This window comes from Rosa chinensis, chromosome 2 (assembly GCF_002994745.2).
Source record: "Rosa chinensis cultivar Old Blush chromosome 2, RchiOBHm-V2, whole genome shotgun sequence".
Lineage (NCBI taxonomy): Eukaryota > Viridiplantae > Streptophyta > Magnoliopsida > Rosales > Rosaceae > Rosa > Rosa chinensis.
Genome location: NC_037089.1, coordinates 49024579 through 49045346, shown reverse-complemented (window position 1 = coordinate 49045346; position 20768 = coordinate 49024579). Strand labels below are relative to the sequence as shown.

The 20768-nt window shown below is 40.0% G+C and overlaps 1 protein-coding gene across 7 annotated transcripts; it reads right to left on the bottom strand.

The window, feature by feature from the left end:
* Positions 1–16461: 16461 nt before the first annotated feature.
* Positions 16462–20197, bottom strand: LOC112189301. 7 transcript variants are annotated; one of them, XM_040515145.1, is made up of 7 exons: positions 19980–20196; positions 19552–19613; positions 18718–18760; positions 18516–18594; positions 17926–18160; positions 17430–17508; positions 16462–16795 (listed from the first exon to the last, which is right to left on the bottom strand). In XM_040515145.1, the coding sequence occupies exons 1-5, from the start codon at positions 20001–20003 to the stop codon at positions 17991–17993; spliced, it is 378 nt and encodes a 125-aa protein (XP_040371079.1). In that variant the 5' UTR covers positions 20004–20196; the 3' UTR covers positions 16462–16795; positions 17430–17508; positions 17926–17990. The 7 variants fall into 7 exon arrangements, 2 of the variants coding, with proteins under 2 accessions (XP_040371079.1, XP_040371080.1); XR_005807003.1 differs by lacking the exon at positions 16462–16795 and having other exon boundaries at positions 17472–17508; positions 18681–18800; positions 19980–20197; XR_005807002.1 differs by lacking the exon at positions 16462–16795 and having other exon boundaries at positions 17472–17508; positions 17926–18114; positions 18681–18760; positions 19980–20191.
* Positions 20198–20768: the final 571 nt, after the last annotated feature.

The window sequence follows — 20768 nt, the reverse complement described above, 5'->3', positions numbered from 1 at the left end:
TTGAACATGTTTTAAGCAAGGGATGATCTCCAGCATAAAAATTTCAGATACAATCCAATATTTGGGAAGCAGCTTCGAGCTATTCTGTAGGATAGTAAGAAAACTTGAGGTTGTTGCACAACAGATGGTCAGAGTTGGTGATGATGATAAGCATTTCAAATTATGGTAAGCATTTTTACAGAGGCAAAGGCAAAAGGCGCAGAAGGCACTAGCTCCACAAATTGAACTAACAAGACCTGCCAAAGAAGATACCTATGCTCCTATGTGAAACCATACAAAAACATCTCGTTTAACAACCAATGAGCTAGAACAATATTAGGCCGAGAGCTAGCTTTAGCCAAGAACTTGACCAATGGACCGGGGAAGTTACCATTCAGAACTTAGGTAACACGGACGGTAAAGTTGAAATGATTAGTTTTGAGTAGTTAACAATGAACAACATAAAAGATTTGTACTATGTTTATACACGATCACTCGAGGTTGCTTCCCAGTTTGCTATCGATCGAGGGTTGGCTCTGGTTCGCTTTGAGTCTGACTCATCCCCCATGGCCCCATAGTTCAGGAGTCTGAATCTCTTGATCACTTGCACCCACCTATGAGCATGTCCGACATCTCCTTGATTTTGTTCCCGGTCTTTCATTTGGCACATTAACCGTGAGTCTAACCATGTGGCTCAATGTTTAGCATATGGTTCTTCTACCATTCATACTTTTAATGTACCCCTTGCATGCCATGATCTTTGAACTCCCCCTTCCGGATTATACTTAATATTTTATCTTCAATATTTTTTTTCTTTCTTTCAAAGAAAATATGTAGAGGTTGCATGATATATGTTCATTTGGTTTAAACTGTTGAAAGATGTCGACATTATGTGTGCCTCTACAAACTAGGGTTTAGAGTTGTAATAGGAGAAGGTTCTAGGTATTCAATGTATTCGGATTCTATTACCTTTTGTGTATGTTGTAACTCCCTATATAAGGGCTCCTATTATTAATAATAAACACACAATTCTATTCCCCTACAACACGTTATCAGCACGAGTTCTAACCCTAGCTTCAGAAAAAGAAAAAAAAACCCTAGAAGAAAAAAACTTTTTTCTTCTCTGCCGCCAACCCAAAAACAAAAAAGAAAAAAGAAAAAAATCCTCCATTCCGGCCTCAGTCTCAGCCTCACCTCTCTAGCAGTACCTGCAAACCCATCAGCCCAGCCCGGCCGGCCTCCTCCCCAGCGCCTCCGCTCCTAGAAGCCCAGCAGCCCAGGCCGCCATCTGCGATCACACCAGCACGTCGAACTGCAGCAGCAGCCCAGGCCTCCGATCTGCAGCACCTCCGATCAGCCTCCCTCCACACACCGCAGCACATTCGATCAGCCTCCCTCTGCCACCGCAACACCGGCGAACTGCAGGGAGAAGAACCAGAGGAAGTCGCAAAAAAAAGGGAGGAAGACCGAAAGAAAAAAAAAACAGAAAAAGAAGGGACCCGACCCAAGAAAAAAAAAGGAAAAGAAGAAAAGGAAAGGACCCGGCCGGCCCAGAAGAAACAAAAAGAAAAAAAAAAAAGGAGAAGGACTGGGCCCGGAAAGGAAAAAAAAGAAAAAAAAAAGGGAGGAAGAAGAAAAAAAGGGAAGGGAGAAGGGCAGCCACCAACTGCCAATTTCCGACCAGATTCCAGCAATCCTAATTTAGCTACACGACTGCATCAACACGCGCGTGTCTTCAAGCCAAGAACAATCACGTAAGTTTCTATAATTAAGGTTGCTGCTTTCATGTATTTTAAATTCTTTTATTTTATGCAGAATATTGGAATATATGTTGCCAAATGATTTTGAGTATTTAACAAAGCGGAATTGTGGGGATTCACGCTTAACGAACTAAGAGTGTTCATAATTAAACGAATTAAGAGTGTTCGTGTGAACTAAGAGCATTCACAATGCTTGGACTAAGAGCGTCCGTAAGCATCAAATTGTGACCATATTAAAACATTATTGTTTGGTCTAATTCAAAAGAGATTCTTGGAAATTGATTTCTTGGTAGCATAGCTCGGAAATCTTATTGTTTTAGTTTTCGTGGAAGTTTAACTCCGAAACTAATATATCTTCTCTTCTTATTTTCAGGATGTCAAATGAACCTAGACTCGACTTTCCCATGCTTGACTCAACAGGCTCGGATTACCACAGTTGGGTAACCGATGTTGAGAATCATCTCACTTCCAAGGGAATATTACCCATAATCCAGGCACCTAATCCGGATCTTATGTTCAACCGAACATCTACAAAGCATGCTCAAGCAGTTATCTTGATGCGACGCCATATGGACAAGGCACTCAGATTGGAGTATATGTCGATCAAGGATGCAAGAGAGCTATGGGTAGCGCTAGAAGAACGCTTTGGCAATGTCCAAGATTCCCTCCTCCCTGACTTGAAGGTTCAGTGGAAAAATCTGCGCTTTGCTGACTTCAAATCTGTTGCTGAATATAATTCAGAGGCTCTTCACTTACAATCCATGTTGAGATTCTGTGGGCAACCTGTCACAGAGCAAGAGTTAATTGAGAAAACTCTCTCCACCTTCCCCGTTTCAGCCATTGTGGTATGAAAGCAATACCGTACTGAAGTCAATGCTGGACGGATCACGAGGTTTCATTAGCTTATCAATGTTATATCTGTAGCTAAGAAACATGATAACATACTCATGAGGAATTATAATTCAAGGCCCATTGGAACTAAGAGCGTTCATGAGGCGAATTATAATGCACCCAAAGAAGGGTGCAAGGAGCGGTACCCTAAGAATGGGGGACATGAGGGACGTATGGGCCCATATAACCGCCCTAATCAGGAAGGAAATACACGTGGTGGTAATGTCACACGTGGGAGAGGAGGTCGTGGTATCCCTAGCCGTAATGGTGGCTCAATGGGTCGTGGTGGTGGCACCAACCCTCCTAGGGAACGCCCGCAACGTGCACAACGTGCACCTCAATTAAAGGGAGGCAACCGCAATGATGAGTGTCATCGATGTGGATCAATTGAGCATTGGTTCAAGCAATGCAAGGCAAGTGAGGAACTAGCTGCAAGATACAGGGCATATAGGGACCTGAGAGAGCAAGAAGTGTACCTGGAAGAAGAAGAAGAAGATGGTGGAGATGTCAATCTCACCATAGAGGACTTCAAAGCTGAAGATGAAGTGCACAAGGATGCAGCAGACTTTGATTAGATTAGTCCTTTTATTTTTCCAAGAACTTTTGTAATGGCAATTTGCCTTAGTCAATAAATGACATTTGTATTAACTCTTTCTTATGTGGCGGACCCAATAAAATGTGATGTCTAGGAAAGTCATTGAGATTATTGATACTTAAGAGAGCCTTGCTCCACCAACATCTCTCTCTACTTTCCTGGTCATATTTGATTGGAGTTACCAAACGGATAGAGTGACTACAATGTGTCTTACTTTGATTTTATTTTGGATTAGATTTTGGAAACTCTGATGTAATCATTGGCTATTAATAAAGTGTCAATTCTTTTACTTAATGTCTTGGATATACCTTAATTCGAACTTTATTATATAAGATCCATTGGTTTTCATGTGGAAACACATTATGAGAATGGACAGAGTTCCTTTGCATCACCTCTAATGACTACGGACATAAACGAGTATTAGAGAAACTTATGTGTCGCTCTAGTGGGTTGTATGCAACCACTATTTGAGTTATTGAATCCAACCATGTCATGAGAGACAACTTATGGGATTCTGACACATATAGGCTTTGACATGATGATCGGTGTATTAAAGACTTTACACGGACATCCATTTTCAGAACGAAGAAAAGTAAGAACCAAGAATTGGTTCGAGGAGCTGCACATGCTCCTCATGGCGCCATGATTGTGCAAAGACCGGCCATACATGGCCAGCGCCGCCTACCCCTGCGGCAAATACATGGCATTGATGCCATAAACTCCTCCCTCTAATTCTCAAGTCTATTGTGACATTATGGCTTAACCAAAACCTTTATTGGTTGATTATAAAGCCCATGTTTCGTTCTGTAAAGCCTATTATTTAGGATTGAGACCATCCTGTGCAAAGGAGATTGAGGAAATACTTCCATTCTCACAAAGAATCTAAGGGAATTCTGTGGATTTGATCAACCAACTTGCGGACAGTATAGATGTTTTATGGTGTTGATTGATATGCAAACACGCTGGTCACGTGTTGTGCCATTATCCACTCGTAATGCTGCTTATGCTACACTCCTAGCACATAACATATGGCTACGGGCTCACTACCCAGATCATCCCATTCAGTCAATTTGACTTGATAATGCTAGAGAGTTTACATCGACAATTTTCGATGACTATTGCATATCATTGGGTATTGATATCAAGTATCATATTCCCATGTACACACCAAAAGCCACCATTAAACGACTACGATGGTAGCCCGAACATTGGTAATGCGCACCAATATTTCCGCTTGGGTTATGCAATATTGCATGCAGCTTTGCTAATTCGTCTACGACTCATAGCAGCCACTCAACTTTTATTTGCGTTACAGCTAGTGATTAGGTTCGAGTCTAATATCTCGTATTTATGCATATTTGAGTGTGCGGTTCATGTGCCAATTGCGCCGCCACAGCGCATCAACATGAGTCATTGCAACGAAAGCATATATATATTTGTTGGACATGAGTCTCCAAATATAAGTCCACTATGTAGAACCCTTGCTAGGCGATCTCTATTTCGCTGGATTTGAGAATTGTTACTTTGATGAGACAGTCTTCCCGTCGTTAGGGGGAGATTAGAACGTCAATGTTCAACAGGAACGACATGAATTGTCGTGCTCTGTCCCCACTATGTCTCATCTTGATCCCCTAAAAGTGACGAGATCACATATACCTGCTGCAAACATGCCTGCAAGGATTGATGTCCCCACAGGAGGATATGGTGCCACCCAGCGAAGATGGGTATTGCACCACTACCATGGATAGTGGTATGGTAACGCCACAAAGGTGGCATAATGGCGTCATAGGCCATGGGTTCCGCTAGAGAGAGTAGGAGACCCATAGGTTCGATGGATTCTCACCCTAAGAAGAGAGCGATTTTGGCACAACTTGATTCATTGATACTCAAAATCCGTCTCATGAGAATATTTTGGATTGTGGTTATGTCTGAGAGACATCGTTGGGGGACGCCTCAATGTTAGAACCAGTTCCTGAAAATATAGAGATCTCTACGAACTACACTAGTGTACATGAGGATGTGGAATTATTGAGACCAATGACATCGAACCTTACTCCGTTGAAGAATGCCAACGTAGAGAAAATTGGCCTAAATGGAAAGATGCGATCCAGGTTGAATTGGATTCACTAACGAAGATGAATGATTTCGGGCCTGAGATGCCAACACCTCCTAACATAAAACCTATTGACATTAATAGGTCTTCGTTAGATAGCATGATGAGAAAAAGAGATGGTAATCTCGCCTTATGGCGCAAGGTTTCTCACAACGCCCTGGAATCGACTACGAGAACACATATTCTCTCATAATGGATGTCATTGCACTCCACTACCTTGTCAGTTTGGTAGTTTCCAAATAACTGAACATGCAGCTTATGAATGTGGTCACTACGTATCTTTATGGGGATCTAGATATGGAACATAACCAAGGTTCTTGTGGACTTCATTTACCCAAGTCAAGTGGCTCTAGACCACGGAGCGTATTTGCAACGAGGTTGAAATGCTCACTAAAATGACTACTTGATTGGGAAGGGATATGATGAACTATGCCCACGCGTTTCCATGACAAGTTCCGGACTTGCAATTGTCGCCGTTTATGTTGATAAACATAATTGGAACCCTTGAGAGTTAAGGGAAACCACTGAACACCTGAAATCCAAGTTTGAGAGGAATGACCTTGGGAGAACACGGTTTTGTCTAAATTCAGAACTTGTATACCGTGTCAAGAGACATTTTTGATAAAGTCAAAGATGCACCATGGTCGTCCGTAGTCTTGGCCCTAAAAGGGATCCGTTTCGTCCCAGGGATGATGACAAAGACGTGTTAATAGCAGAAGTGCTTACTTATGTACAATAGGCGCATTATTGTACTTAGCACAATACAATACCGGACCCTCAATTATTATGAACTTGTTGGCTAGATATAGCCCCGCATCAACGCAACTCCATTAGATTGGTATAAAGACAATCTTTCGATATTTGAGAGGTACGATTGATATGGGCTTGTCAAATGGCATGTATAAAGTTTATTTGAGAGGTACGATTGATATGGGATTGATATTTGAGAGGTACGATTGATTGGTATAAAGTTTATCAAATGGCATGAATAGTTTAATTCATTGTGCTTTTAAACTGTTACGTGCAGTGGGCTAGGAGAGCCAACCATGTTTATGGTCAAGTGGAAATTGATGAAGTGCGTAATGAGATCACAAGTTATGTGGTGAAGAACGTACATCCTCAAGCTGTAAAGTATGTAGTTACTCATGCAGTAGAAGCTCTGAGTGAAATAGGGAGAAAATGTGTTTTTATGCTCCGAAGTGACAATTTAAAGTACATTTCTGGACCTATTTTGTTAATGGAGTAGTATAGATGTGCTCCATCTTTTGGTATTGGAGTATTATAGATATGGTCCTTATTTTGCATTGTCTAATCCATTTAGGTACAATTATGTGGATTATAACAATATTAGATATAATATATATTGGTAATTACTGTTTATTTGGTGATTTTTGATTTCATTATTAAATGTGAATCATACAATCAGGACAACAAAAAGCAAAAAATGTCGTCTGAGTAGATTTGTTACTCATATAATTGTTGGATATCAATTCAGACAACATGAATGAATCAAAAGCATTGTCCAAAGCGTTACACCACAACTGTGTCGAGTACAGAATGTTCACAACATCCACAAAACACAAAATTGTCGTCTGAATTCAAAATAGATCACTGATGCTATAAAAAAACAGTTGTTTGAATGTAAGTCACACAACGGCTATAGGAAAAAGCGACTTCTTAATTGGAAACATACAACAGACGCTTAAGTTGCCCGTTATCTGAGTAAAGTTCACACAACAGTTAATGCTGTCGAGAGCCTGTCGACATGCTGTCGACATGGATGCTGAGTCATTCAGACGACAGTTTTCTAAATGCACCTTTATCAGACGTCACTGAGATAGATGACATCCACCCTCTATATCAGACGACAGTTTTTAACTGTCGTCTGATTCAATTTTTGTAGTATTGAGATTCTCTTAAATAGATAATCGAAATTCTAAATCTTCATAAAATAGAAATCGATTCAAAACTTCTCCAATCTTCACCAAATTCATATATATAAGCTCTTGATCAAATATAGAATTTCACTAGCTAAAAACCGAAGCCAAAAACCTGGCCTACACGGCTCCACGCGCCACCCACAGTGGCAACACAAGTGGAAACAGTAAAGGTGCATATGTTCATAATTGATGGAAACAGCACAAGTGGCCCATACATAAAGAGATATATAGATGTGTGTGGAGTGTACGCAGGCAGGTGTCTCCCAATTTATGCAAAAAACCGAAGCACGTGGTGCTGGTATATAAGGATCAGATAAGAAAGACTTAGCTTATTGATCATTTTGACCGGTGATAGAAGCTCGATGCGTAGGGCCATAAGGCGTGATGAAAATTGAAAACGGCCTGATGCAGCGGGCAGCGAGCTACTGGGTGTCAACAATGAAGGTGACCGCTGATCCCATGTCTAGATTAATTGCAAGTTTTATGGTTTGTTGTTGGCGGTGTACAGGTGTGAGCGGTGAGGTTTGGTTATTAATGTTCAACGCTCTGCTCCCTCGAGGACTGAGCTTTGTGGCTGCTCGATGGTGGTGCTGGCGCTAAACGAGCTAGCGGAGGTGCTACTCAGCGGAAGTGCTGCTTAGCGGAGGAGTTACCCAACGGAGGTGCGCTGCTGGCGGATGAAGCCTAGCGATTTAGCGGAGGTTGAAAGTTTGGCGGTGTTGTGGCCAGCGGTGGTGTTTGACCAGTGGAGCTCTAGTCAGCGGCCAAACTCAACGGTGAAGTTTGGCGGAGCGGAGCCTTGGCTAGCGGTGGTGCTCGGCAGAGCGGAGCTTTTAGGACATCAGCGGATCTTGAAGATGATTTTAATGCGAAGTCATGGCAGAGATGGGCTGTCAGGTGGAGGCTATGCGCTGGCACTGGGTTGCGTGGCGGAAGGGTGCCTCGAGTTGGCTTTGCTTGCTAGCAGTAAATTTTTTTTTTTTTTTTTGCTTTGGAGCTTATTGGCGTTGTTTGTGGAGCTTATCGGTGTTGCTGCAAAGCACTTGGCAGTGCCCAGCCTTAATTTTGCTTTGTAACTGGCACTGATGACCGATAAAAAAGAGTGCCCAAAGGAGACTTGCGGGTGTCCAGAGTAAATTGGCACCCAAAGGTAGTGCAGCGTTGACCTTTTATTGTTGGCGTTGACCAATCATTGATCGGCCCCAATGGGCGTTGACCAACCCTGATAGGCGTTGACCATCCCTGATTTGATGTTGAACGAGCGTTGACTGGACGCCTACGGGTCAAAGTTCATGGTAGGTGATGAAGCCTTTGTGTTGGCTTCCCACAGATGACGCCAATGTTAATGTTAGTGATCGAGGGGGTTTAATTAACGTAAATACTAGAGAGTGAGAGAGAAAGACACAAGAAGTATAGTGGTTCGTCTCCAGTCTTGTCGGGAGACTACGTCCACTTGAAAGTTTAACTAGTGTGTTTGGGTCTTGCGGCTCAAGGGGATTACAAGAGATGTAATGAGATGATGTTTAAGTGGGAGGAGGGTTCCCTTTTATAGGTAAGGGAACCTCTTTCATTTACATTTTCTTAGATGTGGAATACAAAACCACTATTCTAGTCTAGAAAGCCATATTGTGGAGGCATGTTGGCAAGGCCGGGAAGGTGGCTTCCCGGAGAGGTATTGGCCGCTTCCAACTATCCTGGCGTAGCTTGGACATCGGGCTACAGGATGCATGTCTCGGTTGGGCCCCACCATGGCTTGTGGGCCCCCCTAAGAGGGTGTTACTTATGCTTGGTGATGTAGCAAATCCTCTATATTGTTGGAGGTATGTACAAAATGAAAAGTGCAAATAATACTATTAATAATATACAAGTTTAAAATTCAAAATTAATCTTCAACTTGACATTTTTAATTGAAAAAATAAAATAAACAATATTTTTTTAATTTCTTTAATGTGTGGCTTTTTATTATGTATTTGCGAATAATTTGGCTGACTTAAAAAAAAAAAAGACAAATGTTTCCAAATCTTTAAGAATAATTTGGAAAAATGGTGTTTTTTTGAAAATTTCGTTAGTTCGCAAATAATTCGCAAATTAGGATATATAATGAAGGAGGAGGTTAAGCACGTCAGTGAGAGTGATACATATTCTGTCATTATATATACCTAACCTTCTCTATGTATATATATAATTAAATATGGCTACCGAGTCCAGTAGCTAGCATTCCAAAGAAGATGAAGATGGCCATCCTCAATCCCATTTTTCTAATTGTTCTTATCAGCTCATTACAGATCTCTTTGGGTACATCTGCTTTGGCTGAACTAACAACTACTTCACAAGATGTATAATTTGCTGGTTTACCTAGCATGGAACTTGGTTTTGCTAGTTAATTAGCTGGGTCAAAAAGGAACTAAGAACTGCTTGTATATTTTAACCAGTCCGGCCTAATTGGCTGAAATCTTAGCAGGCCTGTTTCTACAGGCCTAATTCTAATTATACATCCTCCTGGACTTAGTGACTAAAGCAGATGCCCATATTAACACTTTACAACTAACAAGCAAACTGCACGGCAAATCCTAGTATTGTAGTTGACTGTCGAAATTTTAGTCTTCACAGTTTTGCCACAATTAGCAAGCCCATGGCAAATCCTAGTAGTGTAGTATTGTATATATTTTGATCATGTTGCTGATATTTTAGCAAATTATGGTTCATCCTCTGTTAGTCATATTTGGTGGGACTCGGCTAGTTTTTTTATTCATGCTAATTGTAATACAGACCCACTAGGACTACCAAACTTTCGTTTTGAGTAGTTGGTGTTGGTTTAGTTATTTGGCTTTGCTTGGGAGGTTTGGTTTGTTCCCCCTCCTATTGTAATTCTTTTTTCAATAAATTCTGGAGTTAAGGAGACTTTTTGTCTCTCTTAATCTCCCGTTTCCAGCCAAAAAAAAAAAAAAACAGCTTCACAGTTTTAGACATATTTCGTTTCATTCCTAGGTTATATGTGTCGTACGGCCTAGAAAGACTGTCAGTGATGATCAGCCCAAAATTTTTAAGCATGAAATTATAAATAATTAAATATTATTTCTTCTCTTATTAATAATTTAATTTGTTGGTTTCTATGTCAACGGATCTAGTAGGATGATGAGTTTCTAACTTCTGAGCACCACCCAATTGATTAATTTCTATTTTGCAGTGTATGCAGGGTTACAGAAAACCTGGTTTTTGAAGTACAAAGATAATGATTATGCCCCAAAACCTTCACCACCGCCAGCTCCGAAACCTAATCCGTCACCACACCACATTTCAGAAGACGTCCTATCCGAGAGAGCTCCCCCAAGTCCGTATATAGCTTCAGCTTGAATGGTTCAAGCACCGATCAATCGATCGATCCATGATATCAGACAGAAGTTCATTCAGAGATTGTTAAGCGAATAAGAGATAGGGGGTACCACTCCAATATTAATTTCGAGGACCTGTAGGTTACTCATCTTAACACTTTTCTCGTCCAGTAATTTAAACTTCTATTTTGTAGTTTGGCCGGTGCATCATATCACCAAATTGTTAATTGCGGATAGTGTCTCTCCTATCTTTTTTATATTCATTAGTTGTAATTTTCGTATGTGTAATCGTAACTTCGTATGCTTATTACAATAAAAGCAACTCAGTAGCACCTTGAATTAAATTTTGTTGTGATTTTACAAATGAAATTATCGAACAATATGCTAACAAATACAGCCAAGACGAGTACAATGCGATTGGTGACCGGCCATTTTATAGGATAATTAACTATAGGAAATGCCTTCAACACATGCATGGTAGATTAATTATCTTTACAAGTTTCTTTAAAAAAAATATATATATATATATATATATATATATATATCAGATCCTATCTAGAGCGGAGCTCCGCTTTGAAAATTAACGTGTGAAGTTCTAGTTTTAGGTCACTTTTCGGTCGCATATCCACATCTCGACCGTTCAGTTTTTAGGTACTAGTGTATAGATCATCTCTGCAAATTTTCAGTCAAATTGATGATCGTTAAGGCATTGATAACTTCCTTAAAGCTAGTACGGTTCAGGTTGACAGATTCAGTCCGTCCATTGATTTAAGCGAGTTAGATACCTTAACGATCATCAATTTGGCTGAAAATTTGCAGAGATGATCTATACACTAGTACCTAAAAACTGAACGGTCGAGATGTGGATATGTGACTGAAAAGTGACCCAAAACTTGAACTTCACAAGTTAATTTCAAAGCGGAGCTCCGCTCTGGATAGGATCTGTATATAAATATATATCTCTACAAGTTAAATTTTTATAAGTTTACCCTTGAAGTCTTCCACCACACAATTAAAAACTAGAAAAGCAAAACCAAGACAACTAGGGCTGGGCATTTAAGCCAGAAAATCCGGAGGCCCGAACCGGTCCGTCAAAGCCCAACCCGTACGGGCCGCGCCCTATTTTTTTTGTAAGTAAAACGGTTCGGGCCGGGCCTCTACTCTCACATAAACGATTCGGGCAGGGCCTTGACTTTCACAAATGAAAAAACCCGTTTAGGCCCGTTTTAGATAAAAGAGCATGGGTCCCTATATTAGTGGTTATAATATAAGGCTCAAAATCTTATCATAGGTATGATCACATTGAATCAGAATCTTCAACCCTAAAGGCCCAAATCTAATTTATCTACTTCACTCTTCACCCTATACTTTCTGTCGCCTCTCTAGACTCCAGCTCTCCTCCACTCCTCCTCCAATCATCACGTTCAGCCGTCTGTCCTGAACTGAGTAGCCTAGCTGTGCCGCGGCCGCCGCCTGTCTCTCCTCCCTCGCCTCCTTCTTTCTGGGTTTCTCCCTCTCTGCCTTCGAGGATTCGATTGTTTTGGTCTTCTAGTCCAGATCCGTGTGATTGAGTTCGATGAAGCTCAAGATCTAAACCTGATCTCGGTTTCTCACTTTCTCTATTTCCTCGATTCCATTCCTGAGACATACAAGGTATCCAATCAAGCTCCTCTTTATGTTTTCAAGCTCAATACACTTGTGAATTCTCTTTGCTTCGTTGTTCAGAAGAGAGGCTATAAATTTTTGTTCTCATGCTATTTGTTCCTTATCTGACATGATGATTTTGTCATTCCAATTTTGCAGTACACTTCGATTAAGCCTTTGGGCGATAGAGTGCTCGGGAGGATCAACACTGTGGAGGAGAAAACCAAATCGTGTTTTTGAAGCTTCAAGGAGGTGAAATGGTTGTTGTCAGAGAGGCAAATTAAAATTGTTGGCTTCGCGAATGTGGTGGTCGCGTGCGGTGGCTGCCGGCGGTGCATGTCGACGGTAAGGCTCGGGTTATTGTCGGGTTTGGGTGCTGCGTCGATTGGTGGAGGCAGTGTGGTGAGATGGTGGCCAGAGATGAGTCTCCGGTGGTGGCAGAGGGAAGAAGAGAAAGAGAGAGGTCGGGGGAGAAAGAGAGTATCGTGGCTGAGAGGAAGAGAGAGGAAGAGTTTTGGGTGTTCTGGGGTATCCAAGTTGCTAACCTTCTATTTATAGTTTAGGTACAGAAAGATTGTCTTGCCCGTTCGGCAAATTACCCAGAATGCTTTAGCTAACCTCCTTCGGGTTTTCAGTTTTTGTTTCGTTAATCATTTTTCGTCAATGACGTCTTTAGTCATTTCTCGACTCCATCTTAGGCCAAAAATATGAAATTTCAATAAAGCCCAATTCTTCTTCTTCTTCGGACCAACTTTGATAAATCCTTGTCTCGACAATAATCGTAACTCGTTAGTCTGTCAAGCCCAACTATACTTAAATGGCTCGAATTGTAGTTTCGGCACGCAAGATAATTTTCGAAATAAATTCCTTCACTTAAATCACCATACGAAAATTTTATTGGCAAAAAATTTACCTTCAAAAATCAACTAAAATTTTTCAGGGGATCACATATTGCCACGGATAACGAGGCCCAGTTTGATAATGATGAGTTAAGGGCATACACCGAGAACATGGGCACTAAGATCATGTACGCCTCGCCAGCACACCCACAAATGAACGGCCAAGTGGAAGCAATCAACAAAATGATCAAGAAGATTCTAAAGAAGAAGCTAGACGGTGCCAAAGGCCTTTGGGCATCAAAACTCCCGGAGGTTTTGTGGGCGATCAAAACAACATGTGAGTTCCGGAAATATTCAAGGAGTTAAAGTGAAACAGTTCGATATTTGATCTGTAGTCTCGATAATTGCTAAGGACCTTTGAGGGTATTTTCTAAATTCTTCTTGAGGTGAAGGTTTTGATTTAAAGGTTTGATATTAAAGTACGCTTCACGACGAGTTCGTGATAATTTTCTAGAAATTTTTGGATATGGGAGCTATTTATTACGAATTTCTGAAATTTAAAAAATTATTAAAGGAAAAGGAAAATGTTCCAATACAATCTTGGCTGTCTGTTTCTTATTTGTTTAATTAGAGCTATTGAAAATCATTCAAGGAATGACCATATATATAGCCTAGATTAGATCGACAATTCGAAAAAGTAGAGAGAAGCCCAGAGCTCTCGAGGCTCGAAAGTTTCTAACTTTCTGGCGGTTCCGCAACATTTTCCAGCGATCGTTTGTGGTGCATGAGGTATGAAGTGTGACCTGCTCTTCGAGCTCTACATGTCCGTATAATTAGTTTTCGATTTCGGTTGGGTATTGACGGATTGATGATTTGTGTTTTTCAGTGTCGTCGGACTTCGTCGGAGTTCACTGTTCACAGCGGCTTTCTTGTGTTTTTGGGTTCACTCCTGACAACAATTCTCGTCCTAGAACTGGAATTGGAGGTTGGTTATGTTCAATTCATGGAACGGTTTGGTTGATGAGTTAACGCTGGCGTTCACTACTTGGAATTCCAGTAGATAACAAGGTGAGCTATTTCTTCATGGAGAATTGAAATCTGTTTTGTGTTTATCTTCAAGTCTTCTGCTTGAAATTATTGGAATGGAAGTTTCTTAATCGAAGTGCTATGTATTGGCCTGTTATGTGTCGGGTAAAATTGTGGAGGAGTGATCAAAGGAAGTTTTTCCCAGCTATTGTGTTCTTCGTCAAAGGAGTGAACCCCATTTGTTTTAGTCTTATTTGGAGTCGAAGTTAGTTGGGCTCTCCTTTGATGATATTGATACATGAAAATTTGGTTAATCACCTGATGATTAGAACTTGGTTAAAATGATTTTTGTTTGTCTCTGTCAAGTTTATGAGTGGAGGGCTGCAAGAAGGGACTTTGTGGAGCTGGACCAAACTTGGGTGTGGAACTCTAGAATGAGAGTGGTTACTATAATTTTATGAAAATAGATAAGAATTGATGTGAAATTGTTGGAGTATGAAGTTGATTTGTTTGGGAGTATATTAATTTCATAATTTATTAAAGGTAGTGTGGCGACCCGAATGGGTATACCACAGTGTCATAATATTAAGTCAATAGGAGCTCGATACATCGTAGACGTACCATAGACCTACCAACTTAATACTACAAGGCCTTTTTGAAAATACAATTTTTAGAAAATAGGAGACCAAGAAAACTTTTAAGAAAGGACTTTAAATCAACAACCCAATACTCAAATGAACAAGTCTGGAAATGCTTTAAAAAAAATAAAGTGGGCAAGTGCACTATGGCTCCTTAGGGCTTACATCATAACTGAAATGAAAGGAAAGTTCAACAACAACAATAAAACAAAGGGGTGAAGTGCGCTCCCAGGTAGGCGGACCTCACAAAGTTCAACATGGAATGAAAACCGAGTAAATCGATGGAATACCAAAAGGGAAGAACTTCAAGCAACCGGAACAGCAACACACGAACTCGGCCAACGACCCACTTGTAATCCAAATCGTCCGGAATGACGTCGTTGTAACCTGAAATGTAGGGGTGAGCATTTCGTCCTCACTAGCCCAATAGGGGCCGACCCAACCTTAGTTAGGTTTGAAAACTATAAGTAAAACATAGCTACTAAAATATAGGTTGCGCGCATTTGTAAAATCAAGTAAACAAATGCAAACAAAAACAATCACAGTTGTTTCGTTTCAAGAAATCATATGCAACATGCTTCACACAACTTGGAGCTCCGAGATACTTACCTGCCAGCTAAACTAAAATAAATCGGTGACCGACTTGGTTCGTCATCCTTCGAGAACCGGCCAACTACTCTATTGTCTTCATGGCTACAAGTAGTGAACGTGTCCATTTCCTGGCTCTGAGTCTCCTATGACTGGTTCATTGTTTGTACTCACCTTTCCTTGACAAACATAAGAGCACAGCCCCTTCCGGAGGTTCACGGTTATCGACATCGTGGGATCCCTAGGAATCTACACGTCTAGGTCCCATTCACTTTCAGGTCACAAACACAAACATACAAAAGGGTACAGTATCTCAACATGCAAGTCTAGCCTCGGTTTTCGCAATCAACAATCATCAGTTATGAAAACATAGGTATCATGAGGCATCGACTAATGAGCAACCAAAAACATAGTTGCAGGCAACATAATATTATACTAGAGCATTCCACGTATATCGAAAAGCCTCTAACAAGGAAGGGACAGCTCACCGTACCTGGAAAATGCTGGCGTACTCCACACTCTGATGCTTTCCGCTTAAGCTTCCTTAACGATCGTGTTTCCTGAACCATCACTACTACACAAAAGGCTTCACACGACGGTTTAAAACTGTCGTCTCACGTTTTGCATTTCCGTGGTCTATCGAGGCGTCGTCTGATGAAACGCTGTCAGACTACGGTTTTCAACCGTCGTATACTGATCATTGGGTCGACGGTTTGCAGCTGACTTCGTCGTCTGATGGACCGGCAGATCTGCTGACATGCTGTCGACAGAAATATGTCGTGGTGTGACTTCTACTCATACCACTGTTTTAGGAATCCAGCGTGGTGTGACTTCCACTCATACCACGGTTTTAGGATTCCAGCGTGGTGTGACTTCTACTCAGACCACGCTTTTTAGGAAAATGTGGTGTGATGACTTAAAAATTCAGTGCATGTATGCTTTCACACGACACATATAACTCAAACTGTTGTACCATGACATTTGAGACCATGATATCAATACAAACCGTCGTCTGAGTTGTAGAAATTTTGTTTGATTGTACCCTAAAAACCTCATCCGATGACATATTTTCCTACTATTGTTGTAATGGCAAAATTCAGATTCTGGAAGCAAAAATGACCAAAAGAATGGTAATTTAATCATAATAGAAAGCTGTTATAATCCCATAGCATTCTAAATGGATCCGATGTATCCACAAAATAAGGGATCACAAAATAAGGCGAACTGCAATTAAGGCCAACCCAAAAAAGACCAACTTCTAGCCTCAGTACAACTTCTACCTAAACAAATTTCTCTCTATCACTTCAAAAGCTTTCGTCACTGCTCCATCTTCCACTTGATTGTCCAGTTTATAAGCAGCCTTCAAACCTGGATCATTGTTTTTAGAACAAAACCACCACGACAAACTTGGCCAGAAATGTGTGTTTTAAAGATAGGTTTCCACTTCTCCCTGCAGAACAAAACCACCACGTCAAACTTCATGCCTCAAAAGGATACTGAATTGTCACATTTTCTTTTTACCACCAAGGTTCTCATAGCAAGGTAGATTGCTAGAATTGTGCATCTATAGATTAAGAAACAGTTTGTGGTATGCACTGATCTACATAAAATTTTGTGATAATCCAAAAGACAGCAAAATAAACTAGTGCCAGCCTTCGCAGGACAACAATATGAAATCAACATTTGAATATCTGTAATATAGAGATATTAGCATCCAAATATACAAAAGACAGCAGAATAAACTAGTGCTAGCCTTCTGCACTTGAAAAGATGATTTCCAGAAAGGGAAAAGAACAAAGTAAAAGTCCATACAATTATGAATCTGTAATAGTCCATATACGGATACATGGACAGAGTCATGAATCTGCTCTATCATATGCAGAGTGCATATGTATATTATCAAAACTTAATTACAACTACCATTGCCATAAATAATTAATATATGCAGTGCACATGTAATTTCTATATGCAGAGTGCACGTCACATTACCATGCAGAGTGCACAACTATCATATGCGCAAAAGGGGTATGCCAAATAAAGTAATAGAAAAAAGGAAGTACGTTATGCTAGGTAGATCTAATTACCAGATTCAATGTGTAAGAAATTCCTGTACGATTTCAAAAAGACCAGCAATTTAGGATCGGCTGCAGTTGCATCCCACACCTGAAAACATATTAACAGTTAAACAATCTTAATATGGATAAAATGTTCAACAACAATGAAATAATGAGTTCTTAGAAATAAAAAAAATTACAAATTTAATTCTTACAAGGCTATTCCTCAAATTCTTCTTCTCCATATATATATATATATGCAATCACATTTACCAAAACAGAGCATATATAATTCCATAACAGAGCATAATTAATTTGAGCATACAAGTATACAATTACAACCTGTCAATTGATTATATTCCCATTCACAAAGGCCAAAAAGAGCGATTCAATTAATCAAGTCCCATCCAAAACTGCCGAATATCATTATTTCAAAGGAGATACATAACCAAAGGTTCATTATAATAGTACACAATTAAAAAGGCATAAGTGTGCTAATATCTCTATTTGCATATACTAATGGTACCTGGCATCAGCTCGTTTGTTGGAAACAATTTCTGCAACATTGCCTCTCTTTCAACCAGAAAGTCCTCAGCAGTAGCCAGTAAGAGAGTCACTAAGTCCAGTGTCTTCAACAAAGACCCGAGCAGCTTCTATTGCTTTCTTTCCCAGCATCATTTTTGCTTTCAAAGCCCAATCAAAAGTTTTATTGTTCCTAGCAAGTATAATTTCCTGGACTTCAATATAGAACTTCTCTGTGTCTGAGACAGCAAAAATCATATCAAACCATCAATTTATTTCCTAGAATCTGGACATTGTAGAGTTCTTTTGAAACTGTAAAATGCTCGGTATCACTAACTTCCTAGCATTAATATACTCACTTATTCTGTATTGATTTTCAGGTAAACCTGGAGGCAAAAGTAATTTTCTGCTCTAGTATTGGAAGAGGTCTAGTTGAGGAAGCAAAATCTATTTTCGCAGATTATCTTCTTCTTTGTAGCTCAAGAAACCAATCAAACAGGTAAAAACCAACAGCCTTTTTCTTAACATCTTCAGTTTTTCTTCAATGGTGATCTCTCATGATTAACATTAGAAAAGCTAGGTAGATCTAATTACCAGATTCAGTGTGTAAGAAATTCCTGTACGATTTCAAAAAGACCAGCAATTTAGGATCAGCTGCAGTTGCATCCCACACCTGGAAACATATTAACAGTTAAACAATCTTAATATCAAAGTCGTACAAATGAAAAAAAAAAAAACAAACAACTGAGAGAAACATACATGAGCTATTTATCTTGCATATAGTCCAAGTATTTACCAGGTCCCAATTATGCCTATATCCCCCAATCAACATATTGGGCCTGAAAAACAAAAGCCTTAAGAGTCCCATAACTTGTAGAGCTAGAGTTCAAGTACAAAACCAATTAAGACCAACAAAGTATTTGATGTTGCCAAGACTTCCTTCACCGTATGAAACAGAACTATTAGCTAAAGAATGGTGATTAAATACATTACAAGCTTCATTCTGCATATAATACTGATTTTGAGAAAATAGCAACGTGTAAGGGCCGGGATGTAACAATTAGAAGAAGCCAACCAAACATGTACTAAGTTCATATAAGAATAATGTTGTCTGATAAACATTCCTTCTGTTAGAAAGACAAGATATTACAGGGCAAACCACTGCTTAGAGTTCAGATTCAAATATGTTATACTGGCTCAGACTTAAATGCTGTATAGATTGTACTACCTATTATTCAAAAACTGTGATTGAATCACATTCACCTGACAGAAAACTCGTAGATGGTCACCCGATTCACCTTGAATTAAATTTCACAAAAAATAAACCAAAACCCATTATTCCTATGATCATGGATTCCCTCAATACATAGAATACGAACAAAACAATCACAAATTTAAAAACACAAACAATCCCAACAGAAAACACTAAAACAGATAACAAAATGCGCACATGTTAATCCAGAACTAGATATAAACTTGCAGATGATTAAGAAAATCAAGACTATTATTCCATAAACACTACTGGCAACTAATACTAAGAATTTGAGCAACAAAAGGATTGAAAAGGTTCAATATGCATGGTAGTTAACTTGCACTAGCAGATTTGTATAGTTGCTGAGCTCCATGTTACCTTATATTGCGCTGAGAAGCTGTCATAACTCCAAGTTTAGTGCATGACCTGTGATGGGATACCTGTGGAAAGAAAATGAGATGACTTTTTAGCTAAATGATTTACCAGTTCTGCCTAGCAGTACCTCTACTTCAATTTCAAGGCAATACTAAAAGTTATAACTTTATCTCGAATACAGCTATGAAGGATTTAATCATGACATAAGATATCCCAGCATTGACACCAGCCATAACAGCAAAGTTCCAAGCTTGTATCCATAGACCCTTACATATCAACACAATTCCATCTAATTCTAACTCAACTCCCATACACAATTAACCACCACGCCATCATCAAAGTACCAATGTTTACCTCTTCAAAACCCTAATTTGTAATCTCAATTCCCAAATTGGAGCGGAAAATGACAATAGAGAGATAAAGATAAATACCTGAGCTTTCTTGAATAAGACCATGGTTTGGGGGTTGAGGTTGAAAATTGGGGATTTCGAATTCAGCAAAGAATGAATGGGGATCTGGCCTCGTCGTTGTTGAAGGAAAGGTACCTAAAGTCATTGTGTGGGTTGGTATGATTAGCCAATGGAGAAGGCTGTACAGAAATGGTAGCAGAGATAAAATTCTAGGGAAATCAAAGATATTTAGATTTCCAATCTCAAAACCCAGACAAATCTACCTATGTTGCCTCAGAACAAAATTGATTTGAGAGTTCGATTCAGATCTACAGTCGCCAGAACTCAATTTCAACCTCTCACGAGACCAACCACCGCCTCCAAAGCTACAACCACTGCCGAATCGAAGCCAAGACCACCGCCGAAGCCAATTGAAGCCACAAGCAACCAAATAAAGCGACAATCACCACCGCCAATAGATCTGAAGAACCCTACAGCAATGGGAAGGGAAAAACCCTGAAGCGATGGGACGGGAAGGGAAGCGATTTGAAGAACCCTTGAAACAGAGTTGGTTCTAATCTTAGCATTGTCGAAGAGTGATGGTTGCGGTCGGGGTCGGGGTTTGTCGAAGAGTGATAGTCATGGTCGGGGTCACGGTTTGTAGAGGAATGGTTTTGTTGAATATTACAAGTTGTCGAGAGAAAGGCCAAGGAAGAGTTGTCGAAGATAGAGAGACAGGCTAGCTATGTCGAAGAGAGTTTTAATTTTTTTGCCCGTGTAGAGGGAAACCCCTCGTTTAGGGCATGGACACGGGCATGGACACGGGCTTAT